This window comes from Piliocolobus tephrosceles, chromosome 9 (genome assembly GCF_002776525.5).
Source record: "Piliocolobus tephrosceles isolate RC106 chromosome 9, ASM277652v3, whole genome shotgun sequence".
In the NCBI taxonomy this organism is placed as follows: domain Eukaryota; kingdom Metazoa; phylum Chordata; class Mammalia; order Primates; family Cercopithecidae; genus Piliocolobus; species Piliocolobus tephrosceles.
The window spans coordinates 19,294,996-19,311,971 of NC_045442.1; the positions used below are offsets into that span (position 1 = coordinate 19,294,996).

The window sequence follows — 16,976 nt, forward strand, 5'->3', positions numbered from 1 at the left end:
GGAGTCTCGCTCTGTCGCCCAGGCTGGAGTGCAGTGGCACTATCTCAGCTCACTGCAAGCTCCGCCTCCTGGGTTCACGCCATTCTCTTGCCTCAGCCTCCTGAGTAGCTGGGACTACAGGCGCCCACCACCAAGTCCGGCTAATTTTTTGTATTTTTAGTAGAGACAGGGTTTCACCATGTTAGCCAGGATGGTCTCGATCTCCTGACCTTGTGATCTGCCCACCTTGGCCTCCCAAAGTGCTGGGATTATAGGTGTGTGCCACCGTGCCTGGCCATATTTTGTATTCTTTAAAAAAAAAAAAAAATTCATGCAATATTGTAGTGAATGTCCTTAAATACAATTTTCTTTAAAGGCTAGAGTTTATTTGTAGGATAAGTTTCTGGCAGTAGAAATGCTGGGTCAAAGAATATGTACACAAAAATGTATCCTCCAAAATCATCTCTAAAATGGCCATGCCAATTTATACACTCTTCAGTAATCCATTTAGTTTTTAAACATGACTTTCTGTTGTATATGTTGATGTGCCATGGTTTGTTACCATTTTCCTGTTGTTGAGCCTTTCACTCCCGTCCCATGTTTTAAGCTGTGATTTTTCGTCTTAGTTATAAGGTTACCTTACTTTTCCAAACCCCCTAGTATCTGAGTTTTGTACTCTTGAAAACTGAAGAGTTTGGTTACAACAGGCAATATTTCATCATGATTGTTTTCCATACTATGCAGACAAGAAAACGGAGGCACAAGGGTTAGGTGCTTTACCCAGAATTATGCCATTATAGCAAAGCGTTGGTTGAGACGCCCTCTCCTGCCTCTCCCTGCAGGGCACTTTTCCCCTCTGCCATGCTCTGGAGAAGGGACTGACCCAGCCCCGTTTGAGTCTCAGTGGGTGGGAGTCTGTGAGTTTCGGTTGGCTCCATTTGTACCTCATAGCTCCCACCATAAACTGCTGCAGTCCCTGGCACAGGGGTGACATTGCTGACTGGTCCTGGCAGGGCAAGGCACTAAGATGACAACCCCAGGTGCCATTCACTGAGGCTGTATCCAGCCCCATCCTGTTCCTCTTGGCTCTTGGGGCCCTGCTTTTGCAGGCCTGTTGGCTGGAGTTTGGGTGGTCTGTGGCCGTGGAACAGAGTGACGCTGAACTGCTTCCTTCGCCGGAGGTTAGAATTGGGTCCTTTGGCTCAGTAACGCGGTCTCCAGCCACTGGAATTTATCAGCCACAAGTTTCTAGGAAATGCAAATTAAGGCTGCAGAAGAAATTCAAGAGGATTTTGACAAAGAGAAACCCTAGGACGAGCTTCCTCTGAAGACTTCTGAAGAAAGGGTCCTTGGGGGATTGGAAGTGGAGCAAGGGTTAGGAGGCCAGCTTTTCTCTGCCCAGACAGGCGTGGGAAAGGTGACTTAACCTGCACGGAAGTGGTTTTAAAGGAGGGCATGGGTTGTGCCACTGCAGGGTATAATCCATAGGGTAGAGCAGGTGGCTGGTGGCTCTTCAGTTCTTATTCTCAGGATACTCACCGCTTTAAACTCAGAACTCACGTGATTTGGCTATTCAGGTCCCCCTTCACCCGTCCAATGGCCCCCTACCTAGAGGCCTCTGAGCTAAACTTCCAGGTCCTCAGTGTGACCTGGCTTATCTACACACACTCGGATTAGCCCATTCAAGTAATTCAGACAGGGTGAGAATGACAGGAAATATTTTACAATTTAAATGAAATGCTAGGAAGCCCAGAGACGTCTCTGCTTGGTGGGATACAGGCACATCTTGAACTTAAGATATCTTTCTTTCTTTTTTTTTTTTTTTTTTTTTTTTAAGATGGAGTCTCACTCTGGTGCCCAGGCTGGAGTGCAGTGGTGTGATCTCAGCTCACTGCAAACTCTGCCTCCCGAGTTCAAGTGATTCTCCTGCCTTAGTCTCCTGAGTAGCTAGGATTATAGGCACGCCACCACGCCTGGCTAACGTTTGTATTTTTAGTAGAGACAGGGTTTCACCACGTTGGACAGGCTGGTCTCCAACTTCTGACCTCAAGTGATCCGCCTGCCTCGGCCTCCCAAAGCACAGGATTTTTATTCCTTAAGTTATCCTTCTGTATCTTACCTGCCCCCGCACCCTCGGCCAGGCTAGAAAACCAGCAGTCAGCAACTTGTCATTTCTCTTTTGGAAATCTGTCAGCTCTTTCCGTGTTAGACTATTCTTTCAATCCACTGAAAATGCTTTGTGCTTTTACTGGAACCCAGGCAGACGAAAACGGCTCTGGGGTAACAGGGTTTCTGGCTGGAGGCCCTTTCTCTTCATGAAGTCACACAAAGCCCGTGTCTCCTTCCTTCTGCAGGCTCTGATGAGGAGTACATTTATATGAACAAAGTGACCATCAACCAGCAACAGAATGCAGAGTCTCAAGGCAAAGGTATGAGGCTGGAATCACTGACGGGATGGCCACTCCCGGGATGAGGGAAGGTCCGAGCTGGTTCTGTCCCACCTCTTCTTCCTCCCAGCCGGCACACAGACCCGCCTGGCGGAGTTATTTTTGGAAGCCACATTTTGGTTGGTGGTATTTTGGGTAGATGTATTTTGGGATGTTTCAACAGGCCACCCCCTCCTTGCCCATTGGATAAGGAATCTGGCCCTAAAACTTTTTGGCTGTTCCCAGCATCATCCCAGGAACAGGAAGTCATAATTCAGATGTTCGAAGAAAGCAGCTGTGTGTGGTGCTGATCCCACGGTTCTGCCTTTATGTCTTTTGATAGAAGTCTGTTTTGAGGAAGAGGAGAGAGAAATAAATGGTGGTGTCAGCAACTGCCTTAATAGTCACAGATGATGTTTGAAGGTGCTGTCTTTGGTGGGACGTTTTGTCTCCCATGGGAAGGACATATGTTGTCTTCCATGGTGCCTCCCTCTTCTGCTCTGTTCTGCTCTCTGCTTCTCCCTTAAAACCTCCAGGGAGGGACCTGGCAAGACCCCGGGGAGGCCCAGAGGCATGCAGAGCTGCCTAGTTGCAGAAGAGGCAGGCTAAGAAGCTCCATCTCCTAACTCCCAAGCCTGTGACTCAAACACAAAGGCTTAGAGAGGGGTGGGAACACAGCATTGCAAAGCACTCAGTCCCGTCAAAGGCTTGTCTTCGAGACATCAGCCACCAAACCCCCGAGGTCAGGCCTGCCTGAGACTGTCTGTCCCAGGGCTGGTGAAATGGACAGGCTCAGAGGTGTCTTTGGCACCTTTCCTTACAAGTGCACCGAGGGTTGGTGGCCTCACTTCCCCAGTGTGGCTCCTTCACTTCCTGCCCCTCACCAAGCCTGAGACATGGCAGAACTCATCCAGATGAGGTTGGCCACTCTGGTGGGGGTCGCATGCCTTCCGGGTACACTGTGGGAGGAAAGAGCCATAATCACAGGGTCCGTGCTGAGAGTGGCTCAATATAGTGGTCACCAGACAGCTCCTCTGCTGGCCGAAGCTCTGTGGCCAGACCATTTTCTTGACGTGGGGTGGGTAGGGGAGCAGGTACAGAGGCTGCCAGAAACCCCAGGCACATGGCTGGGGCACTCCTGTACCCTATTCTTGGAGGAAAAACAGCTTCGGCTCCAGAGACGGCCTGCCTGGGTAATTAACACCTCAAAAAGAGGTGCATGTGCATGTGACTGGGCGTTCCTGAGGACGGAGACCCTGTGTGAGGCTGCTCACCCCTCACCGAAGCCTTCTCCTTTTGCTGCCCGCAGTGCCTGAGGAGCAGGGCCTGCTGCCCAATGGGGAGCCCAGCCAGCACTCCTCGGCCCCTCAGAAGAGCCTTCCAGACCTCCCGCCACCCAAGATGGTAAGTGTCAGTCCAGGACCCCTGATTTCCCTGACGTGAGCCCCTTGAACTTCCAGTTGTCCTCACAGGTGTCAGCTCACTCAGTGTCTGGCATTTTCTGAGCAACTACCGTGTTCAGGGACTGGGACAAGGCGCGGGTAGGGACAGAGCAAGGGTAAACCTTGGGGGTTGGACAGAGCAAGGGGGGATGTGCTTGGGGCCGCAGTACTCCGGATGCTGAGGGTGATGGGTCTGGGGAAATTTGATTGGGTGCCACCTGACGCTACTCAGGCTCTTTATCCAGTATCGTGTGACAGGGCCATGAACGGCTGTGGTCATCAGCCTAGGCCATAGTGACCTTTAAAAAATTTGTAAGAGCCAGGTGTAGTGGTGCATGCCTGTAGTCCCAGCTACTCAGGAGGCTGAGGCAGGAGGATTGCATGAGGCCAGGAACTGGAGGCTGTAGTGCACTGTGATCACACCTGTGAATAGCCACTATAGGCCAACCTGGACAACATAGCAAGACCCCATCTCTAAGATATAAAATAAGTGAATAAATAAATAAATAAATCCCCTATGTTGTTCTGGAGTTAAAAGCAAAGGAAAAGTAAAAATTCATAAATCATATCATACTGCACTTCCTGCTTGAACCTTACCAATAGTTCTTATTAAACATAGAAAAAACAAAATCCCATTCCTTAGCATGGCCTCAGGGCCTACGATCTGGCTCAGCTTCATGGTCCTGCCTCCTCATACAGGGTCTTCACTGGCCTCCCTTCTGCCCCTGGATTCTGTCACTGTGGTCAGGCCTGCGTTAGGGATTTTGCGCCTCCTGGGCCCCTACCAATTTCTCATCTCTCCAGAGTTCTTAAGAGAGACTTCGGCTGGGTACGGTGGCTCACGCCTGTGATCCCAGCACTTTGGGAGGCCGAGGTGGGCGGATCATGAGGTCAGGAGATTGAGATCTTGGCTAACACGGTGAAACCCCATCTCTACTAAAAATACAAAAAATTAGCCAGGCGTGGTGGCGGGCACCTGTTGTCCCAGCTACTCGGAAGGTTGAGGCAGGAGAATGGCGTGAACCCAGGAGGCAGAGCTTGCAGTGAGCCGAGATCGCACCACTGTACTCCAGCCTGGGCGACAGAGCGAGACTCAGTCTCAAAAAAAAAAAAAAAAAAAAGGAGAAGAGACTTCTGCTGCCTTGGCTAAGTAAGGCATCCCTCCCCCATCTGCACCGGGGTTGCTGTCTACCCACCACCCAGTTACCCGCTCCATGGCTTGTGCTACTGGAACAGTCTTGTTTACTGTCTCCTTTCCTGATGTCAGCTCCTGAGGACAGGGACCTTGTCTCTCATTTACTATTTTGTGTCCAGTATCTGCAGACATGGACAGAGGTAGGCCATACATAAATATCCATTAATTTGGATGGATGGAGTTGTAAAATCGTATGGATGTGGGTTCAAATCCCAGTTCTGCATGCCACTAGCTCTTTGGCCTTGAGCAAGTTATTTAAAGTCTCTAACCCTCTGTTTCCTGGTTTATATGGAAGAAGTGCTCACATCTGTCTCATCAGATGGGCTTATTCAATGGGTTAAGGCTGGCAGCCCCTCACCACTGTGTGCGGCATACTGTGCTAGTATTCAGTGAGATAAGTGGTAGTATTTATATTTTAAGGGTGAGGAAACCTAATGTCACACAGTCTGTAAGTGACAGAGTCAGCATTTGAACCCAGGTTCTTTCCCCTGTAGGGCGTGGCTGGGGAGGGATCCTGGGGCAGGACTGGGGTCTCAGCTTAGAAGGGTTTATATGGGTAGCCAGGGTATCTGGGGTCAGCGCCAGCAGGAAGCTAAGCTCCCGCCAAGTGGCATCACCTGATCTGTGGGCGCATGTTTCCGTGGAAGGGATCCCAGCCCCAGGATGGCTCTGGACCGGCCCTTTCATTTGTGCCTTCCTGGCGGGCAGGGGCCACAGCTGAGGATCTGACTCCACCATGTGTGGTGGGTGGGCAGTTCCGGAGAACCGGGGACAGTGTCCCACTGCGTGCCGTCCCTTGAGCTGGGTGACAGCTGGTGGGGACTCCTCATCTCAGGCTGAGTGAGGCTTGATGTCAAGACTGAACCTGAGTCCCTGGTGTCCCTGTGATGCCAACAGTGCCAGTCACTGTTACACGCTGAGCCTCAACCCCATCCCATGCACACACACCATCCGCCCACCACCCAGCACGGAATAGGTATTTTCGTCACTGTTTTTCATATGAAGAAACAGACTCAGAGTTAAAAACCACTGGCCAAGGTCCCACAGTTGGGAGGTACTAGGCCAGGATTTAAATGCAGGTTTTTGTTGTTGTTGTTCCCAATTCCTCCCCCAGCTTGGGCCTCCCTGACATTTGCTCCTGTCTATAGCAGAACAAGGGCTCAAGCTATGCTCCCTCCAGCGCCAGGCTCCCCTCACTTTCAGCCCCGATACTTGGGGGAACAGCACAGCGCCTCTGCTGTCCCATTCATATGCTGATGACTTTAACCAGAGGTTTTCTGGTGTGGCCCAGGCATTGCTTGCTGGGTGGTGGGAGTGGAAAGGTGGCTGTTCTGAGCCACGGCTGGAACTTTTCTATCCTAAATCCAGCGTCTGATTCTGACCAAAGTACCTTGGGCTTTGCTAGTGGAAGGGCCATCGTCTGCCCCACCAGGGACAGCTGCGGGTGGGTCCTCAGCTGGTGGGTAGGGGCAGAGTTTCACGAGCACTGAGTACTGTGTGAGTTTTCGAGAAATTGTGTTTTACAAACAGCATGGACTGAGGGGCCCAGGGTCTGGGACCTGGCTATAGCTGTAAGTTAATTGGGCCATGGTGAGTCCCTGTGGGCCCCGGGATTCTCGTGCTGGCTTCTGCTCCTCGGCCAGTGCCCTGTGCCTCAGACACTGAGTGTGGAGAGGGACACGTGGCCCCCTCTAGAGTAGACTTCTTGGATTGTCGTCTGTGATTAGGGCTTGTGTCCTGTTTGAAAGAAACTGGTGCCGCAGTTGGGGAAAATATCAGCACCCAGGAATGGCCCGATCCCAAGGTGGCCTTTCAGCCAAGTGGTAACTGCCTGTGGACAGCTTCCAGGCTCCAGGGAGACTTTTAGCAAGGCCAGCTGAGTTGACAGGAAAAGGCAGCTCCCTCCCACTTTGTGGACTTTGCTGTGAAGGATCAGAGACGGGCGTGGACTACGAGTCCCCTGGCTAGGTCCCTCCTGGTCTTGTGCAAGGCACCCAACTACCCCAGGGGGTTCCAGATGTGGTATGGGGATGTAGGTGGTGTCCACCAGGCACTCTCCCTGTCCTTGCCCACACACACGAGCACACGTCCTCACTCCCTCAGGCCTCCTCAGGTTGAATCAGGCTGAAGCAGCCATCACTCTTAGTCCAAGGCCCCCAGAGGAGCAGCGTCAGGGCAGAGCCATGTCTGTGGCTCTGAAGGAGGAGGAGAACCAGAGCAGGGAGAGGCCGTGGCCGCCGGAACCCCATGGCCATGCTAGCCAGACCATCAACTGTGGCCAACAAACATCTGTTTCTGCTGCAAGGACCACAGCACCTGGCTGTGTAGACAGCAGCCTGGAGAGGCCACAGCTGCCTGAGTCACTGTCCAGCTGAGGCTGGAGCCCTGAGCCTGGAGTGCCCTGTGGCCTCTCTTCCTCAGACAGAAAACCCGTCCCTTCCTCCCCTGATCCCAGAACTTCAAGGTGTCAGGAAGGTTTCTCCACCTGAGGGCTGGGCCCTGCACAGCTGCCTGGCCCTGGACTCACTGGCCCCTTCTGCAGCACCTGGACGTCCGCCTGGGGTCCTCAGGGCCTACGGCTGGGCCGGGATCATGCCTCGGTCACAGGCTCGGGATGCTTGTCGGCCACGAGCCCAGATGTCCTCACTCCAACCCCTACAGACTCAGTAGAGAGTAGGTCTGTCCAGCGATAGAAGGGGCAGCCAGGGGTTTGGAGTGACCTCGTGGGTGTGGACAGTGACTCAGGGCGCTGTAGCCTCTCCAGGCTGCTGTCTACACAGCCAGGTGCCGTGGTCCTTGCAGGAGAAACAGATGTTTGTTGGCCACGGTTGATGGTCTGGCTAGCATGGCCATCTCCACCCCATCATCCCTCCAAGGCCTGGCCACGCGCTGGCCTGCTCTTGTATGAGCTGCTCTGTGGGGGAAGCCACTTAATCCCTAAAAGGACGTTGCCATGGCTAGCCTGGGAGGCTGGGCCCGGCCTGTCCACTCACCCCTGCCTGGGAGCCTTCTGCAGTGTACTCTGGGGCGGGGTGGTTAGAGCTGTGAGGACACCTTGGGTCCTCTGAGCCACCCCTCATCAGCTCTTGTGTCTAGTCTAAGCCAGGGATTGGCAAACTGGAGCTCACTGGCCAAATCTGATCTGTAACATCCTTTAGTAAACAGTGTTTTATTAGAACACAGCCAAGCTCATTTAGTTGTATTAGTCTGTGGACTTCTGAGCTACAGCAAGCAGTAGAGTTGAATAGCTGAGATAAGACAGAGGTCCCGAGTGACCCACAGATCCCTAAAACATTTACTTTTTGGCCCTTTCCTGAAAAGATTTGCGGGCCTTTGGACCTCTGGTCTGGTCAATCCTGCCGAGCCTGACTCCCTCACACAGTCCCTTCCTCCAAATAGTCAAAGTTTTTCAGGTTTTGATGTTAAATCTCTTCTAGATCTTCATTTAATATTCACATTCTTCCTGAATCCCAGTACTTTGAGAGGTCAAGGCAGGCAGATGACCTGAGGTCAGGAGTTTGAGACCAGCCTGGCCAACATGGTGAAACCCCATCTCTACTAAAAATACAAAAGTTAGCCAGGCGTGGTGGCAGGCGCCTGTAATCCCAGCTACTCAGGAGGCTGAGGCAGGAGAATCACTTGAACCCGGGAGCTGAAAGTTGCGGTGAGCTGAGATCACGCCACTGTAGTCCAGCCTGGGCAACACAGCGAGACTCTGCCTCAAAATATATATATATATATAGAATTCACAGTCTTCACCATCATAATGATAATAATTACAATAATAGTCCTTTCTCCTTAACCCTGTGAGATGATTTGTCTCCTTGAAGCTCTGATAATAGGTCATTGTGTCTGTTTAATCACATGACTCATTATTTAACCCAGCATCCTTGAGAGCTGGGACTCTATCCTGTGGTCTCCTCTGTACCCACCCCCGGAGTGCATTGGTTTATCTTCCACCACACACATATATGTAAAACTTTTCTCCCTTTCTTATTTTTACATTTTATTTTTTAAGTTAGTAAAAACTAATGTGTATTGAACATTGAATAGTGACAGGCATACTTCGATCCTTACAGCAACCCCATGTGACAGATATTTCTACTCTCCCCATCTTATGCCAAGTCCAGAGAGGTCAAGTGAGTTGGTCGGAGTCACACAGCGAGGACGTCCTAGTGTCAGGATTCAAACCTGGTTCTGGAGATCAGACTCCATTCCTGCCCTGCACTGCCTCTGCATAGTGAGCCATTTTCAGATTTTACAGTGTCAACCTACAGGCAAAAAATGGAGGCAAAATAAATATAAGTAGAGAGTTTATTCTGACCAAATTTGAGGGCTACAGCCCAGGAGCACAGATTCAAGTTACCCTGAATCCATGTTCCTATTGGCAGCAGTTACAAGTGAGTTTTCAAAGGAAAAAGAAGAGACAGTTTTTAAGTTGTTTACCAATATTTTACAGTAAAGTACCGTAAGCTATCTATCAGCTAAACATTGTTCTTTGTAGCATAAATTCCAGGAACCTGAAGATAATGGATGAGGCAGCTAGTGAGGAATAAAATGCCTTTAAACAGTTGCCCCCAGGAATGGGGAGGGGAGAAAACGGTGCCCGAAGCCCCATACTCCTGTCTCTCTGGGCTTGATACATTTTGCACACCTGAGTAGCTCAAACTCCTCTGAGCTCTTTTTCTTCTCAACAGCTTAGGAGACACTCAGAAAACACTGCCTGGCTTCACCCTGGACAGGACAGAAGGCCCCCAGGGACAGGCCCTGTGGTGATGGTGACCCCTGGGGAGCTTCTGCAGAAGGGGTTCACTCCTCCCTTTGTCCTGTTCGACTCTCGGGAATCCTGACCTGGGGGGGGGCCAGATCTTGGGTGCCCAGAGCTTTTCTCCAGATGGGACCCACCTGATGGGAATGGAGCTTCTTGGAGGCTGGAGCTGGAGGCCCAGCCAGATCCGGCTATGAGGCCGAGGACCCGCTGGGGAGACCTTACTGCTGTGGCGGGGAGCGGACCCTTTCCCTGTGGACCCTAGGGAGCCTGTTGTTAGTGGACCACGGGCAGTCTGTCACTGTCTCAGCCTTTTCTCAGGCTGCTGGCTGGCCAGGGGGACCAGGAAAGGCTGAGACAGCAAAGATACTGCACCAGGCTGGGGCTGCAAAGAGGGAGGACCCTGTGCTAGCAGTTACCAGTGGCGCGCCCATTGTCTGCTAGGGCCTGGCTGCCAGGCGGGAGCCTGGGCAGAGGTGTGCAACCTGGGTCCCTTCAGTAGTGCATCTGCCGGCCCAGCACAGTGTCAGGTTTGCTTACGAAATGACCAGATTCTTTGATTCCTTCCTTTGTAGGGGGTGCCACGTGCCAGAGGAGGGCTGAAGGCTGTTCTGAGTCTGCCCTGTGCCTCGTGTCAGCTCTGTTGGTACAGGCCCAGATCTGCTGCTGGACCTAGGCTGTGGCCTGGTCTCAGCCAACCCTCTCTGATGCCCTGTCAGAGTCAATCCTCTTCGTCTCAGCTTGCAGGACAACAGTCTGGTAGTTCGACTCCCGTCACATTAACTGCCCTCACTGCCCAACCTGCAGACCCTGGGACTGTGGAGGGGCCCCAGCCAGTGATAACAATGGCCTCCTTGTATTTAACATGGGCCAGGCCCTGTGGAAACACTGTCACGTTTTGTCTCATTGAATTTTCAAAACAACCCTAGTATTATTTTATAAAGAAGGAAAGCAAGGCTCAGAGAGGCTGTCACATACCCAAGGTTAAATCTATGAGGTCCTAAAGCCTGGATTGAAATCAAGTTACATGAACTCCAGGGTCTATATAAACAGATCGTAGAGTCCAAGCCACACAGGACTGGGCTCTGGGGACCCTTGTATCCTCGCCCTGGGGAAGCTGGAAGGGATACTCTTGCAGCCCATGGAGTTTCATGATTCAGAAAGACCCTGGGGGCCGGGCGTGGTGGCTGGCGCCCGTGATCCCAACAATTTGGGAAGCCAAGGCGGGCAGTCACTTAAGTTCAGGAGTTTGAGACCAGCCTGGTCAACATGATGAAACCCCATCTCTGCTAAAAATATAAAATTTAGCCGGGCGTGGTGGCGCTCCCCTGTAGTCCTAGCTACTCAGGAGACTGAGACAGGAGAATCACTTGAACCTGGGAGGCAGAGGTTGCAGTGAACTGAGATCGTACCACTGCACTCCAGCCTGGGTGACAGAGTGAGACTCTATCTGAAAAACACAACAAAAGAGAACCACGTTCAGGGGTGCTTACACATTCATGACCTGTCTCTCATAATAGTAATGCAACAAGTTACCTCTTTTTCTCCCCCACGGTTGCTTTATAAAGGTAGCTTACTGAAGCATAGTTTCATAGTCTAGTGCCTACTGTGCAGGTGGAATAAGGGAAGAACAGAATTATTTCACGTTCTGTGCTTCTAACACAGTTGCAGGTGTTTTTTACTCTACTCGAATTGCACACGTTCCTCCTCATCCCACATAAGCAGCTCAGGGTCATCTTTGAGACTCAGTCCAAAGATCACATCCCCTGGGCATCCTTCCTTTGTCCTAAATGTTCCTCACACCCTCCTCTGGTTCCCACAGAACTCTGACCTTGTCCGTTATAGTACTACTGTATCACAATGCACTTGACCAGGAGCTGTTAAAGATTTACCAGCTACTCAAGCTTATTTTAGGACTGACTCCTGAAGTTTCAATGTGTCCCTCTCAGCTAGCACATAGAAGTCATCCACTATTTGCTGAATGAGTAATTGAACTATATACTATGGTAAAAGTGTAGGATTTAGAAACCTGATCCTCTTTCTCCATGTGCTATTGATTAGCACTTGTCTTTTTAGAAAATATATTCTATATTCTATTTAAAAGCCACAATAGCTATCCTAACAGCCTGGCACTCTCTGGACCATTAAGTGTATGATATAGCATGCACATAATGATATTTTGTGTGTGTGGTAGGGGGGTTGAGCCTCATTTTGCAGGGGAGAAAGCTGAGTCTTGGCAAGGCTAGAAAACATGCCCACAGCCCTTCCATGGCTACAGATCAAACACTATGGACTGTGACTGATGGGATTCATGATATTGCATGTTCTCCCTCCCAACTTGCTTAAAGTTTAATGTCCAGCTGGGCATTTTTGTCTTCTAGACTTCCACCCAAAGAGTTATGTCCAGGTTGCTTCCAGTGTACCGTATCTGCAAATGTTTGTCTTATTTGTTCATACCACAGATTCCAGAACGGAAACAGCTTGCCGTCCCAAAGACGGAGTCTCCAGAGGGCTACTATGAAGAGGCTGAGCCATATGACACATCCCTCAATGGTACATCCCAGCAGCTGGGGCTTGGGAGGGTGACTTACTGCTTCCTGCTCAGATGTTGGTACAGACTTACCTGGGGGTAACAGATATGCTCATCCTGGGCTGGGTGACAGAGGGTAGTCTGGGCTGCTGTGACAGGAAAGCATGGTCCAAATTGAGAACTGGCCACAGAGCATTCAGCCTTTAGTCTGAATGGGGAGTCAGGACCCACAGCAGACCTAGCTGTCCTGCAAGGAGGAACGAGGGATGGCACATAACAAATAGGTTGACTGCATCTGATGTTTTCTGTGGTTCCTGCCTGCAAGTTGTGAGATTTCAGCACAAAGGTGATGGAAGAGAGGAGTGTTGGCCAACAGGCCCAAGGCCCTGGTCAGCAATGGAAGTGGTGGTCAGGCTGAGTCTGAGCTCAGTTTCCACGTTCTTTCACTGGACTCATGGTTATGGTGCTCCCACTGTGTCAGGGACAGGAGCCCAGTCATCCCTAGCACTGACATTCGGTGAAAGAAGACAGACAACAAATAAACAGCATGTGTCGGTGGTGATAAGTGAGAGGATGGAAAACAGAACAGGAGCTGGGCTTCTGCAGGACAGGGGAGTTACTTTAGATAGGGAAGGCTTCTCTGATAGCATGACTTAAACAGATTCCTGAATGAAGTGGAGAGTGAGTCAGGCAGATACATTCAGGAAGAACTTTCCAGACAGAGAACATGGTATCTGCAAAAGCCCCGAGGCAGGAGAGCTCTGGGTGTGTCTGAGGAACAACAGGGAGGCCAGCATGGCAGGAGCAGGGGAGAGTGACAGGAGATGGGGACACAGATGGGGCTGCCAGCCACAGGAGTGACTTTGGCCTTTCTCTGAATGAGGAAAGACTGCAAACCTCCAGAGGGTTACTTAGGGACTGGCCTAACTTAGTGTATTAGTCTGTACTCATGCTGCTAAGAAAGACATATCCAAGACTAGGTAACTTGAAAGAGGTTTAATGGACTCACAGTTCCACATAGTTGGAGAGGCCTCACAATCATGGCAGAAGATGAAGAGCAAAGACGTCTTACATGGCCGTAGCAAGAGAGAGCGTGTGCAGGGAAACTCCCCTTTATAAAACCATCAGATCTCGTGAGACTTATTCACTATCACGAGAACAGCATGGGAAAGACTCACCCCCATGATTCAATTACCTCCCACCAGGTCCCTCCCACGACACATGGGAATTACGGGAGCTACAATTCAAGATGAAATTTGGCTGGAGACACAGGCAAACTTATATCACTTACGTATTGAAAAGATCACCCCGGATACTGTGTGAGCAGCTCTGTAGGCAGGGCTCATGTTAACACCCTCTGTCCTTGGCTGACGGTTCTCAGCCTGAGGAAGTTGGATCAAAAGTGCTCTTGGTTTGGGGATTTGATTACACAGGAAGCTTCGAGGTTCAGGAAGAGGTGGTTGTGACCCTCGTCTCTGGGACAGCTGGACTGTGGTCCTCCCCTCCTGGCCTCCTTCTCTTTCCTTCCTTTGTAAGTGAAAGGGCTTTCAAAGTGTAAATGAATCAGCAGATATAAAAGGCCAGGGCCCCTGGGGCTGGGAATGAACCAGGCTGAGGAAGGTATTGTTGGTTCCATAAAGAACAGGACCAGGAATGAGATGGAGCCAACCTAAGTGCCCATCAACCAATGAGGGGATAAAGAAAAATGTGGTACATACACACCACAGAAGACTACTCAGCCAGAAAAAGGAATAAAATAATGTTTTTTTGCAGAAACTTGGATGGAGCTAGAGGCCATTATTCTAAGTGAAGTAACTCAGGATGGAAAACCAAATATCCTCACTTATAAGTGGGAGCTAAGCTATGAAGACCCAAAGGCATAAGAGTGATATAATGGACTTTGGGGACCAGCGGGGGAAGATTGGGAGCAGGGGTGAGGGATAAAAGACTACATATTCGATACAGTGTACACTGCTCGGATGACAGGTGCACTGTCTCAGAAATCATCATTAAAGAACGTATCCACCTGAACCCCAAAAACTATTGAAATAAAAATAAGAACAGGACCAGGAATGAGATGGGAGCGGTGACTGGGAGAGGCATGGGATTCCCCTGCCCTTCCTTCACACTTACCTGCCGCCTCCTGCTGGGAACTCTGTGGGAGGTGACCGCCTGTTTGGGCTGAGTCTATTCTAAGACACTGGCTTTGTGGGCAGTCGGCACTTAGCATTGACCCACTGAGCATGCGAGGTGGTGCCAACTCACCAGTCGGGCTGTGATTTCAGACCAAAGGCAAGGGTGCGGTGCTGCTGTCTGGATGCGCGTTGAAGGTGGAAACAGTGACTCACTGCGGTGAGCACCTCCCTGCTCTCAGGTGCGGTCGGGCCAGCAGGGGCCTGCCTGCCAGACGTGCCAGGGGGCCGGTTTGTGGGGCAGACGCTCCATCTCGACACAAACAAGTGGTCAGAAAGGCCAGCGCTTCTTGGTTTTGTCTCTCAATTGTGAGTTCATACTTGTCGTAGCCGGGACTAGGGGTCATCCCAAGGACAGCTCGAACTCCCTATGTGGAGTGGGTCAGGAAAGCTCCGAGATGGAGGAAATCCAGCTGCGAGGTGGGAGGGAACATAGTTCTGTCTGTCCTGCCAGCGAGAGGCCTGGGGATGACTTGGGGAGAAGCAGTCACGGTCAGCACAGAGGGAGGCCTTCACCTGCCTTACAAGCCGGCCTGGCCTCAAGTCCTGCCTGGTCAAACGGTGTGACATGCAGGATGTGGCCAGAGAAATGGGTGTGGGCCCCAGCCCCTTGCTCTAGTTGGTGGCCATAGCGATTTGCTGACTTCCTGTGAAAGGCCAGTTGCTTGGATTCTTGACCTGCTCTATCAGCCCCGTCCCCACACTGCTCCCCTGGGTCATGTCCCTCTCTCTGAGCACATGTGTAATGAGTGCCCTGACGGCCTGTGCTAGGGATATCGGGGTCTGCCCTGCTTACCAGAGATACCGGGTACTTCACTGATGGTGTCTCACCCTGGGGTAATGCTAGCAGCTATAACAAATAACCCGGCAGCTTCTGTCTATAGTAACACAATGCAAACCTGTTTCTCACTCGGGTATTTCAGTGGGGGGCATTACTCATCCTCATGTAGATTAGGTGCCCAGGCTCCATCCATGTTTGTCTCAGCCACCCTCAAGGGCCACAGAATCCTCTGCAGAGGGAGAGCAGAGAACCCCTATCTGCTTCTTAATAGCACCAGCCAGAAGTGACACACATCACTTCTACCCACAGTCCCTTGGTGACAAGTAGTCACATGGTCGTCTCTGGATGTGAAGGGGTCTGGATCTAGGAAATGATGTCCTTGGCTCAGCAGTGGCCTCACCCAGCAGCCCACACCTCTGATGGGCAAGCACTAACCTCTGGTGGACTGGCAGCTGGCTTGCCACATCTGGGTCTCTCTTTGTGTCTCTGCACTTGGACGTACTCCTCTCTTCATCCTGTCTCTCTTCTCTTCCCTCTGTCTGTGCTCCTGGATGCTGTGCAGGTCACTCTGGTGGATTTCTCCCCACTGGAGTCCCCACATGGGTGCAGATGCCCGAAGCAGTCATTTACGCCACGATCACCTTGGGTACTGCTTGCTCCCCGAGCTGGAATGCCAGTGATTCTTGCCTGCTGCCTGGCTCTCAAAGATGTGTGTGTGCCCCGAGGGTGGCCACCGCCTTCTTCCAGTCCTTGTGCCTGGGTCCTGCATGTGCATGCTCTGTGCAGTCTTCCAGAGGAGCCACCTACTTGGCTTTCCACAGTCCCACCCCCACTGCCCCGAACGTGCTATCAAAACACATGGCGAAAAGACCCACAGTGTGCATGGCTGTTCTGCCCTCAGTTCCACAGGCAGGACATAGTGAGGTAGAGTCTACCTAGGGATGGCAAATGGGGATGGAATTATCTCAGCATCCTGCCTCTCATTCCTGTTCACCCTGCACCTCCTAGAAGCCAAGTATCTGTTTTAAGAATATGGTACTGTTTTAGTTTTGTTTCGTTTTGGAGATGGAGTGTGGCTCTGTCACCCAGGCTGAAGTGCAGTGGCATGATCTTGGCTCACTGCAACCTTCACCTCCCAGGTTCAAGCGATTCTCTTGCCTCTGCTCCAAGTAGCTGGGATTACAGGAGTGCAACACCAGGCCCGGCTAATTTTTGTATCTTTAGTGGAAACAGGGTTTTGCCATATTGGCCAGGCTGGTCTCGAACTCCTGGCCTCAAGTGATCTGCCCTCCTCAGCTTCCCAAAGTACTGGAATTGCAGGTGTGAGCCACCATGCCTGGCCAAGAATATCCAATGTTTATGGTGTGCTATTATGATCCCTCTTACAGGTAAAAACAATTATTACTATATTTGCTCTAAATTTCCTCCGAGCTACTTCAGGAGTATGATTTATTGTTCTTTTTTCTTTTTCTTTTGTTTTTTTTTTTTCTTTCTTTCTTTTTTTTTTTTTTTTTGACACAGAGTCTCGCTCTGTCGCCCAGGCTGGAGTGCAGTGGCGCGATCTCTGCTCACTGCCAGCTCCGCCGCCTCCCAGGTTCAAGCCATTCTCCTGCCTCAGCCTCCCGAGAAGCTGGGACTACAGGCGCCCGCCACCACACCCGGC

General features: G+C 51.2%; 1 protein-coding gene across 1 annotated transcript in view; it reads left to right on the plus strand.

Moving 5' to 3' along the window:
• The window catches only part of AFAP1L2 (actin filament associated protein 1 like 2), a 107,300-nt gene that overhangs the window by 67,600 nt on the left and 22,724 nt on the right, over positions 1-16,976 (plus strand). The window contains exons 3-5 of the mRNA XM_023206651.1: positions 2,334-2,408; positions 3,715-3,809; positions 12,273-12,363. Coding sequence (XP_023062419.1) covers positions 2,334-2,408; positions 3,715-3,809; positions 12,273-12,363 — 261 coding nt within the window. The remainder of the gene's footprint in view (positions 1-2,333; positions 2,409-3,714; positions 3,810-12,272; positions 12,364-16,976) is intronic.